The 14,251-nt window shown below is 31.8% G+C and overlaps 2 protein-coding genes across 16 annotated transcripts in view; one reads left to right on the forward strand and one right to left on the reverse strand.

Moving 5' to 3' along the window:
* Positions 1 to 5,836, forward strand: part of LOC139523369 (hydrocephalus-inducing protein homolog) — a 67,853-nt gene extending 62,017 nt beyond the window's left edge. For all 15 annotated transcript variants that reach the window (XM_071317291.1, XM_071317304.1, XM_071317293.1 and 12 more), the window contains 7 exons: positions 5 to 140; positions 564 to 869; positions 1,418 to 1,581; positions 1,935 to 2,076; positions 3,285 to 3,512; positions 3,899 to 4,126; positions 4,956 to 5,836. In XM_071317291.1, the coding sequence (XP_071173392.1) occupies positions 5 to 140; positions 564 to 869; positions 1,418 to 1,581; positions 1,935 to 2,076; positions 3,285 to 3,512; positions 3,899 to 4,126; positions 4,956 to 5,444 (1,693 nt within the window). In that variant the 3' untranslated portion in view covers positions 5,445 to 5,836. The remainder of the gene's footprint in view (positions 1 to 4; positions 141 to 563; positions 870 to 1,417; positions 1,582 to 1,934; positions 2,077 to 3,284; positions 3,513 to 3,898; positions 4,127 to 4,955) is intronic.
* Positions 5,837 to 8,742: 2,906 nt separating this feature from the next.
* LOC139523370 (uncharacterized protein KIAA1143 homolog) lies at positions 8,743 to 13,718 on the reverse strand. The gene is made up of 3 exons (XM_071317305.1): positions 13,562 to 13,718; positions 10,926 to 11,070; positions 8,743 to 9,406 (listed from the first exon to the last, which is right to left on the reverse strand). The coding sequence occupies exons 1-3, from the start codon at positions 13,664 to 13,666 to the stop codon at positions 9,213 to 9,215; spliced, it is 444 nt and encodes a 147-aa protein (XP_071173406.1). The 5' UTR covers positions 13,667 to 13,718; the 3' UTR covers positions 8,743 to 9,212.
* Between the last annotated feature and the right edge of the window lie 533 nt (positions 13,719 to 14,251).

Here is a 14,251-nt window from a genome sequence, read left to right on the forward strand (position 1 = left end):
ATAGATTTACCTGGGATATAAAGAGATTTAGGCCAGACTTCAATATCTACCCTGTAGAAGGTTACATCACACCTGGTATGGAAGTCACTTTTGAGGTGACCTTTGAACCAAAGCAAGAGAAAAAGGACATCAGATATGATGTAAGAACTAGTTTGCTAATATTGTTATTAGAATAATTTTCAACAGAACATCTTTCACCTTATTTTGAATACACAAGACTCCAACTTTGATTTACAATAATAAATGAGGTTCCCATTTGACCTCGGGTCATTTTGGGGTGAACATGTCATAGAAAATTGTAACCTAAAGATACATGGTATTTGTTTTGTGACGTAAAATGTTCTGGGGAAAGCATCCTATTGGAACATCATGTATTTAACTATGTGCTCATAATGATGTTTATTCATTTCACTTATACTCTCATGGAAATCTAATTATCTTATTTTTAATGAAATTAGAAAATCTATTAATGCACTTAAAAGAGATATTAAATTATCCAATGCACAAATACTAGTTATTAAACGTGTTCTTAAAAGTGGCTATTTTTTTTTTTATCATTTCAGAATTTGCAGTGCTTCATTGATGGTGGCATTCACAAACCAGTGACCTTGACCTTGACAGGAAGCTGTACAGCCATCAACCCCAGAGAAAGTCAGTCATTACATCCTTTCATGGTTCCAGTCAGAGAGGAAGATACCAAGACGATAACTGTGAGAAATGGCACAAACCAGTCCTGGCTTCTACGTCCCATAATAACAGGGGACCAGTGGAGTGGATCTACAACTTTCAAGGTGGATGCTATGAAGGCAGAAAATTATGCAATCTCATATAAACCAGTAAAAATGACACATGATGGCATCAAAGACACTGTGAGTACCAATAAAGATTGAAAATGACCTTGGTCGTATAATATAAATTAAGATCTTCATTTCTCTAGATCTTTCTTGTTAGAAATTGAGGCAAGTGTTTCTATATTTGGTAATCTGATTTTGCAGTTTTGTTTTTCTTGAGAAAATTGCTTTTAATGTGTATTAGTTTGAGATAATCTGGAACTGCACAAGTACAACTGACTAAATGAGAAATATCATTTAAAGTACATATCATAAAAGAGGGTAGTAATGGGAGTACTTTCATGACGTATAACGGTAAAAAATCTTGCCAAATGACTTTAACAGTAATTTTTAGTGCATGACGATAAAATGCACACTTTCTTTTAGACGATAAAAAAATCAGCTGAATTTGACAAATCTAGCTTCTTTTTTTTGACTGTTTGACGCCTGACTGTAAAGGGCATTACCACCCTCATAAAATGCAAATATCAGGGGAAAACCTTTTTTTTTTACAATTTTTACAACCAAAATTTGAAACCTTTATTATGTTATACATGTATTAATGTTGTTTCCTTTCATTATTACAGGGATCCATTTTCTTCCCAACACCTGATGGAAGTGGTTTGTTCTGGACCTTAACTGGTACTGCTGAAGCACCAAAACCAATCATACATAAACCAGTAGAGGTACCTTGTAAAGTCTGGTACACAGAACTACTTCCAGTCAACAACTGGCTCAAACAACCACAGAGGTAACTTATACCATATTTAAAATATACAACAAATTTCTTTTTATGACCTAGATTTGACCAGGAGTGACTAGTAAATTAAACTAGCACAATTTTAGTGAAAAGATAGGAAATAATTAGTTTGTTTTATATTTTCACTACTAGCAGTAATAGAAATATCACATGGCTAGTGTAAAGAGATAAAAGAGGACAATATAATTGAGTAAATCAAATGCTATTCATTAATTACATAATTCATGTACAAATGTTCAAATCATCTTTTAGATTTTTTTTGTAGATATGAAGTATTGAAAGTCTTCTGTGCATTTAGTCTTCTTATTCAAATAAAAATATACACAAATTACCTTTATTTTCAGATTCAAGGTTACGAGAGAGGACATGAAGAAAGATGCCTCAACATCTATTGAACACATGCATTATTTAGACGTACCAGCCAGTGGATCCAAAGATTTTAAATTGGCAATGTACTTCTATAAGGAAGGGGCTACACAAATGAAGGTATGTATTGCTTCTCTGGTACTGTGTTTTAGAATATTTTAACTACATTCTATAAATAGGGAAGGAATTAAAAAAACAACTTCTTAAAAATATTTATAGAATGAGATGTGTGTTGTATGTCAATGAGACAGTAACCCAACAACACAAAAAACCAAAAGACATTTACAATAGACAGGTGTTTAATATGTCAAGTTCTAAATGAAATTTTAACAAAACATTACTTCACTGATCTTTTAAATAGAAAAACAATCAATTGTTTTTATGTTTTTGTTATCAAGTTATTTTTTAAAAGTTTGTCTAGTTGATACAGATCAAGCACAGTTTTAATTATTTTGCAGGATTACATTTTACTATATCTAAGGTAGCAATAAACAGTTAGGAAAAAATATTAAAATTTGTCCTTATAGATTTTACCATCCCTTTTTCATTGCTTTCTTGCAATATCAAGCTTACTGTTTGTGTCATATATGTGCATATGTTTGTAATCAGAATCTTCCATAGATTTTATATCCAGTATATAAAATGGTAAAATATAATTTCTTTTGGGTGTATCCATGGCAACAATCTTCATTTATTTGTTATAAAATATTGCAAAAAGGGGGGAAAAGATGTCACATATTTCCCCAAAATTTGGCTAAAAGTAGAATTTCAATCGCTTGAAGTAATACCTTTTCTGAAACTGTGTACATATATCATTCAGCAAATCCAATGAAAATCATATGTCTTTCGTCTCATTTTTTTGTAAAATTGCGTCAAAAAGTTCGTGTAGAAAAAAAGTGTTTGTAAACATTACATTAATTTCTGGACCGGTAGCCGGTCTAGCTATGAAAATACGGATTGTCAAACAGAAAATAGCCCATAAAACATGTAAAAAATAATCTTGATGCTCTTATAAACCATCTTTGAAGGATAAATTAGCACTCAGCTGTCTAAAAATGAATTTTATTACACAATAACTTTCCTATTTGAAAAATCCACCGGGGCCAAAATGCGAAACTAAACTCCTAACTGTGTATTGCTACCTAAGCTTGTAAAAAAAAATTAAGCCAACTGTTCATTCAGAGAATATATATATATATGATATACTTCACATAAAATACTTTGATGTAAAATTAACCATGAAAAATTGAATGTAAAATGTACATGCATATATAAGATATAATGTTGAAAACTTTGATATGAAACAATCATTTTTTTTGTATCTGTAGATCACATTTACCAACGAGAAGTCTGGAGAGTATGTTGTCTATGATGTGTCCTTCAAAGCAATCAAACCAAACATCATGGGTACTATAGATCTTAGCACACCTGTCAGAAAGACATTGGAACATAAAATTACCCTGGAAAACCCACTGGATACTCCAGTTACCTTCAGTGTCACATGTCCATCAGAAATACAAATACCAAGCCAGTTTGTAGTACAGAAAGGATCTAAGGTAAATATAAAAATAAGCAGATGTGATATGCTTACCATAGAGACTACTCTCCACCAGAGACCAAATGATGTCGACGTTTAATTTGGTTACTATCAAATAAATATGATTTAATTCACATGTTTGGAGCTGTCTTTTTTTTATAATTTTTGATAACTCAACAATTGTTTCAATCATCTTTGAGAAAAATAATTTTATCTAAAAATGTTATCTCCTGATTTTTGTGTTTTTACAATTTTTAGCGCTGTTGAAATGTAAAATCTTTGTTAGTTCCAGGCCAAGAGATAAAGTGTTATATCTGCAAGATAAGTGTTGAAGCTAGCTATGTCATTACTAAACGGAAGAAAATATTGAAATAATATTAAAATATCTTACATCTTTTATTTCAGCATGTCTGCACATTCAGTTATCTCCCCTTAAAGGTTGGAGAAACTTCTGGTAAAATAGAGTTTACCAGTAATGACCTTGGAACTTACACCTATGAGGTTAATCTTAAAGCCACACCAGCTGGTCCAGAGAAAGCCTTGTATTTCCACTGCTGTCTGGGAAATAACCAGGTTTCCATGGCAAAGTTCCTTAACTTCTCAAAACAAACAAAACCAGATTACACCTGCAAGGTATGTAGAGTAGAAAGGTTATCACATGAGACCAGTTTATGTCAATCGTGGAAATTAAAAAGAAAATGAGATTACTGTTTCCTTACAATGAACTAAGGTTGATTGGAACCACCTTTTTGAAAAAAAATGTTCAAATAACATTAAAATTCTGACTAAATGTTTAAGAATTACAGACCATTTACCTTTCAATAAATCTGTGAAATCAAAATTTTCAAACAGATTATTATGGGATAAATGTGATTATTAAAGTTAATATATGTCTTGTTTATAAAAAAAAAAGAAAAAAAAGAGAGACGATTTTTAGAATTAAATTATGATAATTTAATTTTGGATGTAACGTGTCTTCTGATTGGCCGACATTATTTTGTTATCAGACCATAGACATAACTTAGTCATGTGACTGGGACGTCATCAACGTTTTTTCAAGGTTTTCTACGGTTTAGAATGGAATTTAGAATTAAATTATATGAAATGACTGTAATATTTTTTCTGTCTATTCGAAAGAACATAAAAAATGTGGTGCACACTGTTAAATAACCCGCTAGGCGCGTTATTCAGTGTGCACCACATTTTTTATGTTATTTCTTCATAGACAGAAAAAATATTACAGTCATTCCTTAAAGAAATGACTAAATTTTTTCTGTCTATTCGAAATAACATAAAAAAATGTGGTGCACACTTCAAAATAACCCACTACACAGGTTATTCAGTGTGCACCACATTTTTTATGTTATTTCTTCATAGACAGAAAAAATATTAGTCATTCCTTAAATATTATAACATTCAAGTAACAAGTTTAAGCTTAATTCTTTCTCCTCCCTTCCTTCAGGTTGATAATCATCACAACTTCCATGTGGATAAAAATGTTGCCGCTGTTCCTGGTTCAGTGGGTGGAACTGACGTTTCAGTGGATGTGACCTTTGAACCTTCCCAGTTAGGAGAACATAAAGGAATACTAACAATCAGTTCCCCAACAAGTGGAGAATATATCTTCCCACTGTATGGAACATGTGTAGCTGCTAAACCACAAGGACCATTTATTATAAAATCTGGGCAGACGACCAATATTCCATTTAGAAATGTATTCCATGGACAAACCTCTTTCACTTATCAAGTTGATAATGAACTGTTTTACGTAACTAAACAAAGTGACACTGTTCGAGGACCAAGAGATCAAAGAATAGGAGTGGGTTTCCATGGAAATGACAGTGGATCGAAGGCTCAGGTCATGGGAAAACTAATTGTTACCTGTCTTAAGTCAGCTGGAGGCACATCTAATGCCCAGTGGGTGTTTTACCTAAAGGGTGTCACACCATAAAGTGCTAACAATATTTCAGCTAAACAATTTTCCATAAAACTGTGATATTTTTTGAAAATTTGATTTTTTATGTTTTTATACTGATTGTTACTTCTTATTTATATTGAGAGTTAATGCCAGATGTTAAATCTCTAACATTCCGTCTATTTTTACATTCTAGTTCTTACATTTATTATTAATTTTACTTAAAAATTCCGTCCTTAAAAATTGAAGTAATTGCATTTTATTTATTTATTGAATTATATCACATGCTCTTTTTCTCATTCTTGTTTTTATGTTGAGTTAATGTGATACTGACTATATTTATAACATTGAAAAGATATTTGATTTATTTATTGAAATGAAGATTTATAATATATATATTTCATGGTCAATAAATCATAGAAATATAATGACTCTTTCTTTTTTGTTGAGCCTTCGACTTTAGTCGGAAAAGCGAGACTTAGCAATATTACATTCCGGCGGCGGTCACAAATATTCACTCTGTGGTTAAAGTTTTTCCATTCTCAATTTTATTTGTTTTTCTGCCAGGAAACATTACACTTAGCAATCCTACATTCAGGCGGCGGCGGCCACAAATATTCACTCTCTGGTTAAAGTTTTTAAAATTTTGAGTACTTTCTTAAACTATCCTTGATTTGTACCAAACTTGGACAGAAGCTTGTTTGTGATCATAAGATAGTATCCAGAAGTAAATTTTGTAAAAAAATAGTTCTTTTTTGTCGAGCCTTCGACTTTAGTCGAAAAAGCGAGACATAGCGATCCTACATTCTGGTGGCATCGGCAGCGTCTACAAATATTCACTCTGTGGTTAAAGTTTTTGAAATTTTAATAACTTTCTTAAACTGTACTGGATTTCTACCAAACTTGGACAGAAGCTTGTTTATGATCATAAGATAGTATCCAGAAGTAAATTTTGTAAAAAAAATCCATTTTTTTTTCGTAATTTACCTATAAATGGACTTAGTTTTTCCGAATGGGAAACAACACATTCACTCTGTGGTTAAAGTTTTTGTTCATTACCTAATCCAGGTACCCATTCATTCATTAGAAACAAGGCCTTTGATCCTACCCTTTAGGTCTTATTTAAGTTCATTCATTGTTTTGCCTAGGCTTGACAATTTTGAGATTGACATGTAACAGATTGAAGACCTAATTTTGACCTTTACTTACCTTCTGGAATGATGTTAAATTGTCATATAAACCCCAATCCTTGTTTATACATTTGATAAGTATTGATACTTTAGTTTTTGTTGAGCCTGATACTTTTGTCGTAGAAAGCTCAACATAGGGATAGTGATCATGCAGCGGTATTAGCTAACTTCTTAAAAGCTTTATATTTTATAGGTGGAAGACCTGGATTCTTCATACTTTTTATATGGATGCCTCATGTTACGAAGTTTCTCTCAGTCACATGTCCAATGTTCTTGATCTCATTTTCATGGTTTAATGACTACTTGAAAAAAAAGTAAAGATTTTTTGTAATGGTAAATTCTCTCTTATTATAAGTATATAGTAGGATAACTATATTTGGTATGTGCGTACCAGTCAAGGTCCTCATGCCCGTTAGACAGGTTTCATTTGACCTCGACCTCATTTCATGGATCAGTGAACAAGATTATGTTTTGGTGGTCAAGTCCATGTCTCAGATACTATAAGCAATAGGTGTAGTATATTCGGTGTATGGAAGGACTGTAAGGTGTACATGTCCAACTGGTAGGAATCATCTGACCTTCACCTCATTTTCATGGTTCAGTGGTTATATAAATATGAAGATGTGGTATGATTGCCAATGAGACAACTATCCACAAAAGACTAAAATGACACAGACATTAACAACTATAGGTCACTGTACGGCCTTCAACAATGAGCAAAGCCCATACCACATAGTCAGCTATAAAAGGCCCCGATAAGACAATGTAAAACAATTCAAACGAGAAAACTAGCGGCCTTATTAATGTAAAAAAAAACCAACAAAAAAACAAATATTTTACACATAAACAAACGGCAACCCCTGAATTACAGGCTCCTGACTTAGGACATGCACATACATAAATTATGTGGCGTGGTTAAACATGTAAGAGGGATCCCAACCCTCCCTCTAACCTGGGACAGTGGTATAACAGTACAACATAACAGTTAAGTTTTTGTGTTTTGGTCTGTTTTTCTTATACTGTATGCAATAGGTCAACTATATTTGGTGTATGGAAACATTTTATGATCTATGTCAGTCGAGCAGGTTTTATTTGACCTTGACCTCATTTTGTCAGTTCATTGCTCAGTGTTAAGTTTTTGTGTTTTGGTCTGTTTTTCTTAAACTATAAGCAAAAGGTCAACTATGTATGTTATATGGATGAATTGTTAGCTGTACATGCCTGTCTGGCATGGTTCATCTGACCTTGACTTCATTTTCATAGTCCATTGGTCAATGTTTAGTTTTCTTGGTTAATGTTAAGTTTATGTGGCAGTTGTAATAAAGCTTTATATTTAGGACTATCAACATAATATCAATGATTGGTAAAGAAAGCGAGGGCATTTCAGCGTGTGCACTCTTGTGGAAAACATAATTTATTTTTAACCCCGCCAATTTTCTTTATGTGCCTGTAATTCAATGATTGTTGTTTTGTGTCTGTCATATTCGTTGTTTGTAAATCATTTTGTTATAAATTAGGCCATTAGTTATATTAATACGGTGTGGGTTTTTTCTCATTGTTGCAGGCCATATGGTTTCCTATAATTGCTTACAACCGGACATTTGTATACCATAATACGTCCCGTCAAAATTTTGACGGGCGTATAAAAATGCTTATTTTGGCCCTTTTAGGGCCCCTAATTCCTTAACTATTCGGACCAAAACTCCTAAAATCGATCCTAACCTTCCCATTGTGGTCATTAACCTTGTGTTTTATTCTATAGATTTCTATTTACTTATACTTAAGTTATTTTGCGAAAACCAAGGAAAATGCTTATTTGGCCCTTTTTTGGCCCCTAATTCCTAAACTATAGGGACTGCAACCCCCAAAATCAATCCCAACCTTCCTTTAGTGGTATTGAACCTTCTGTTAAAAAATTATAGAGATCCATTTACTAAAACTAAAGATATTGTCCGGAAACTAAATGCGTCTTTGGAAGACGACGCAGACGACAACATCATACCATTATACAACGCAAAATTTTTTTTGCGATCGTATAAAAATGTATTTAAAAAGACATTAATGTTACAAAATATACAAAATTGTAAGTTGTAGTACTTTTACAACAAAATTTTCAAAAAATAATCATAATGATTTAACAAGTATAACATGAAGGACTGACTGCTTTTTTATTATAAATTTAAACACAATTACACGTATAAAAAAAATAATATGGAGATGGGGTATGATTGCCAATGAGACAAGTATGCAAGAGTTCAAATGAAGTGCATTTAATAGACAACCATACATTCTTCAACAAGGTATAAACCTGTTCATTAGATGTGCTACAATGTACATGAATAGTCTATTTTATTGTTTTCTCGGTTCACTTCAGTACAATAGGTTAATATTCAGTACAAAAGGTTAATAGACTTATAATGTTACTTGATATCTGTAATCATTATAAACATTTTCTAGTTTTCTTTATTTAACAGATTTCCAATCTCTCATTTCTCCTCACAGTAGACAAGTTCTAACAATACTCGCAACCAGTATGCTAATTTCCAAAAAGTTCACTTCATCTTACGTATTTTAAAAATATTTCACATCAATTATACATAAATAATAAATTATCTTAAGTGTCATCTTCATCTTCTTCATCTCCAAATGACAGTAATTTTTTGTCCTTCACTTTTTTAGAGTTTGATTGTAAAGCTTTGATTGAGTCTTTCTTCTTTTTGGCTGAGCTTGTATTAAGATCTGATGTTGATTCACTTGATCTTTTCTCTGGCTTTTTAAAAGTGATTTTACCATCTGCAATTGCTTCGTCTGAAAATAAAAATAAAAGAAGGTGATCTTGTTGTAATGTTTCCATGGAAAAGAAATATGAAAATAGATGTGTGAATACCCATGATGTAGCTTTATTGTAAAAAAGTCAGCAGAAAATTTGCCAAAACTTTATCAACTTGAATGAAGCACAAACATGCTCTCAATGTTTTTTTTGTTTTTTTTAAAGACTTGAAATACATTTATTGACAATCACCTGAATACAATTTTCCTTGTATAACCCAGGGAAGAATACACAAGGGGCCCTGTGTTTACAATGATCCAACGTCCAGGGATAAACGGTGGACTCTATTATATAAAAAAAAATCTATTTTATATTTTTTCCATACATAAGTTATACATTCATATTAATTACACAGATTGAGTTTGCGTATAAATTATTCACAATATTCTACCAGTAAATAAAATACATCAAAAGTCCCCCAAAACACACTACAATCTACACAATAATTAAGGTCTTTCCTCTCCGTGAGTTTTTCTAATGTTTTTTTTTTCTTTTTCTTTTTTTTCTTCCAACATTTTTTTGACAGGGCCTCTTCCCCTTTCTGTTGAAGTTATCAAGACCAAATATGGACCATCGATAGACCTCAAGATGCTCTCAATGTTATCATTTTACATTCATGCAGCAAAATTAAGCTTCCTGTTAGGTTTAACAAAAAAAATTCCTCACACTGTTTTATTCTAGAAGGACAGAATTATGGCAATGCATTAGTAACACAATACATGTATTACCTCGTCTATAAGGCCAAATAAAAATATATGTGTGGTTTCAGTAACCCTACCTTCCCTACTTTTTCGGCTTAAAAATAGCCTACCCTAAAGATTTTATTGTCATTTTTCATTAAGCACTGTTTAAGTCAGAATGTTGCTCAAATAGACTCAATGTAAAAAAAAAAAAAAAAAAAAAAAAATCCCTGCATACCTACCCTAACTTTTTTTCAGATGTAACTGGAACCACACATACTTTTTTATTTGGCCTAAGTATAACCCTATCATAGGGAATAAAGATGTGCTTATAGAAATATTCCAGACAATAATGATCTGTTCCCTTTCTGATGTCTTTGTATTATTCCACAATTATTTTCTATGTTTTGTTAAAATAACAACAAAAATTTACAGTTTCATCTTTGCAATGTATTGCAGCAGTAAAACAATAATAATAACCTATGGTGTCAATTGTACAATATGGACAGGTACATGTACAAATGTATATCAAAATGGTAAGCATGATCTTCAATGATTCTTTAGCTTTTTCAGTCTGGTTGCTGCTATATCATTATCAAAATACCAATGACAATGCAATTAAAAATCACTGTTAAAAAGAACTTTAAATCAAAGGATCTAATCAATCATGATTTTTAGACCTTTATCAAAATAAACAGACTGCTTTTCACAATATAGCATTTTAAGCCTGACACTAGGATAAGCAATCTTCAATCAAAGAATCAATGCTAATTCAGTGCTTTACAAGATCTTTTTTTTTATTTACTGGTTAACTTACCATCAGCTTTGCTATCTAGAACTTTCTGTTCAGTGTTTGCTTCATCAGCAGTTAGATCTCCCTTCTTCAGAACTACAACCATTGGTTTCTCATCATCTTTCTCTGGTGAATCATCATCTTCATCAAAATCTGGCATTTTTGCTCTCTGAAAGAAAGAAATAAACCAAAATGTTATTTCTTTCTGTATATAAATTTTTAAGTAATATTAGATTTGTGTGATTAAGCAGTTTCTGAGAAATGAGCGCATAAATGCATGCACACACAGGTATGGAAGGTCAAGGTACTCACAAATATTGTACAGGGAATACTTATACATGTTATATGTACAAATGTACTGGAAGAACTCGCATTCATAATCTCAAACTATATACATGTAGCTAGAATTTTAAAAATTACTTTTCAAGATTAACCCAAGTTAAAAATATTAAATTAATATTAGTAAATAAAATTTATTAAGAATAAAAAATTATTTACAAAAGAGTGAAATAAAATCAAAATTATGTCTCTTTTTAAAACCTGTCTTCAACTGCATCATGAAAGTTTTGAATGATATACATGCATGACATGTCACATGATTTTTTTTGTTTTCTTTATTATCAAATATAACAGTAAAAATATCTATTGGTCAGTTTTTGATAATTTATTCTAATCTCTAAATGCATGTACATAAATAGGACATGAAACAACGTGTACACTGAATTCCTGAAAATCTCAAAAACTCAATTTGATTTCTAAAACAAAAGGATAAAATTGAGAAAGGAAATGGTGAATATGTCAAAGCGACAACCACCCGATCATAGAGCAAACAACAGCCGAAGGCAACCAATGGGTCTTCAATGTAGCGAGAATTCCCGCACCCGTAGGTGTCCTTCAGCTGGCCCCTAAAATATGCATAATAGTACAGTGATAATGGACTTCATACATACATGTTTTACCTAAAAAAGAATTCAAGTTCAAGTTTTGTGTAGTTTTCAGATAAAACCATACTTGTCAACATGTACAACTGTATGTACATCAAATGCTTTGTATGTATGCTCCATAGCTAAATATAGGTTCTGTATCTTTTGTGTCTAATAAGAGGTATATATATAATAAATAGTGAGTAATGAGTACTTATTTTTAAATATACATGATATAAGGTCTTTATTTCTTTATGCAATTTTCTAAGATCTTTAGTTACTGATACTATGCTACATGGTTTTAGACCCCAATAAATGGCCAACATCCCAGGTTTTATGATCACTAATAAATGATTACCATTTGAAATTGAACATTGCAGAATGTTGCCATTATTCAGAGGATGTTACAGGTTTTACTGTCTTGCTGAAATCAAATTTCAGTTGAGGTATATTTGCTTACTGAATTGGTTAAAGTAAACCAATCCTAATTCAATTATTCATCGGGTCAATATTAATATTACACTGAACCATTTTCTGAAATCCTAGATCTTAAAAAAAAACTTATCATGCTAGTTGTATCCACTAATCATTTATTCAATATTAGTAGTTCTTGGTAAATTGCTAAAATGAATTTTATTTAAACAGGTTGGGAACAAACCCTCTATATGGTGATTATACCTGTATAGAGGGATAATCCTTCTATAGAAGGGTTAAATTGTCCCTCTATAGAGGGGTATTTTTGTTTAGACTGGATTTAAATAAAAATAGGGCAGAATGGCATTCTCTACTTATTATAGCAGTAACCTGGAACAGTTGATGCACCAATTGATGTACTTAATTTAATATGTACATGCCCAGTTTGATGCTTATCTGACTAAATATAAAATCTATTGTTCACCATGATTGAAAGCTGTGATGATCAGGTAAATTCTGCTCACTTATGCCTCACTGAACAGAATTTCTATTGTTAGATTTAACATGAAATTTAAAGGTCAACTATTCCTTTTGTTGTTGATCAGGTGTTCAGATAGGTCTGAGACTACTATAACACAGTAGTCTCAGGATTATAGGTATACAAGAGATTGCAAATTTTGTTACTTTAGCAGAAAACTGGTTATCCTAATTTTTAGTAAAGTGCATACCGGTATATATAATATACATGTATGTTGATGCATATAATGCTAGAGATTATAGCCAATCTAACTAGAAAATGCCATTCTGCCCTAATTTGCTTTAAATCCAGTGCAAACAAAAATACCCCTCTATAGAGAGATAATTTTATCCCTCTAAAGAAGGATTATCCCTCTATACAGGTATAATCACCATACAGGGGGTTGGTTTGTTCCCAACCTGTTAAAGAATTTGCTTTCAGTTTGTATTCATTTTAGTATCTTTGTATAGTAATAAAATCATCTCTTTTCTAAGATGTCATTAAATGATAATTTTTCTTTGAATAATATCAGAGGCTTATCTAGAGGGGCAGGAACCCCACCCCATCCTTTAGTTGGAAAATGTATCTTGGTTATATAGGGAAGCAATATAGCATTACTGGAATGGGCCTTATGAAAATTTGTGGATCCGCCACTGAATGTCTTAGTAATGAATATCTCTAACATATTTTACAGTATCAATATTTAGTAATGACAAATGAAGGTAATGTTGTACTCAAGGAGACTGTCTTTACTGGAAGTGGAAAGCATTATAAGTACTGCAAAAGACAACTGTCCAGTCCTTAACCTTTGCATTGACGTCTACATCTTCTTTGTATCCTACGTTCTCTTTAAATTTTTGTATAAAAGCTGGTTCATTTTTCACATAGGAAATTGCATTTTTCTTTGACATCGTTTTTGTTTTTCTCAGGGCCTTTAATGGAGGGGAAGCGTAATGATACAAATGATGGTGTATGTACCGAGGATCTTCCTCCGTTTTATTTGGAGCACAACTGATACACAATTCTACAATTAATATTTTATGACTTAAATACTTCTAAAATAATTAAAGAGGGAGTCATTATAGATATGCATAAGGTTTGAACAGCTTATGTTAAGACTCCTTTAATTATATATTCTTTTATTGACAATATATACAATGTATGTGGTTTTTAGCTTGATTCTGACCAATGCTTATATTCCAAATATATATGTATATGCCTCTATTGTTGTTGTTACCAATTATGTAAATCAATTGTATCTGATTGTATGCCCTTTATGGGCCCTGTAATTTGGGAAATAAAAAAAAATATTCTATAGGCCTCAGTACAGCTGAGATGCTTTATGGAATGTTCCATCTGATGATCGGTTATTCAGATCATGCAAATCTATCTTGATCTGGTAGATATAGATTTGTTGCATTGGAAATAATACCAAATCTCCATATTTTATATTAATTAACTTTCAAGCATAGGCGGATCCAGGGGCCGTGAGGGGC

This window comes from Mytilus edulis, chromosome 5 (genome assembly GCF_963676685.1).
Source record: "Mytilus edulis chromosome 5, xbMytEdul2.2, whole genome shotgun sequence".
Taxonomy (NCBI): domain Eukaryota; kingdom Metazoa; phylum Mollusca; class Bivalvia; order Mytilida; family Mytilidae; genus Mytilus; species Mytilus edulis.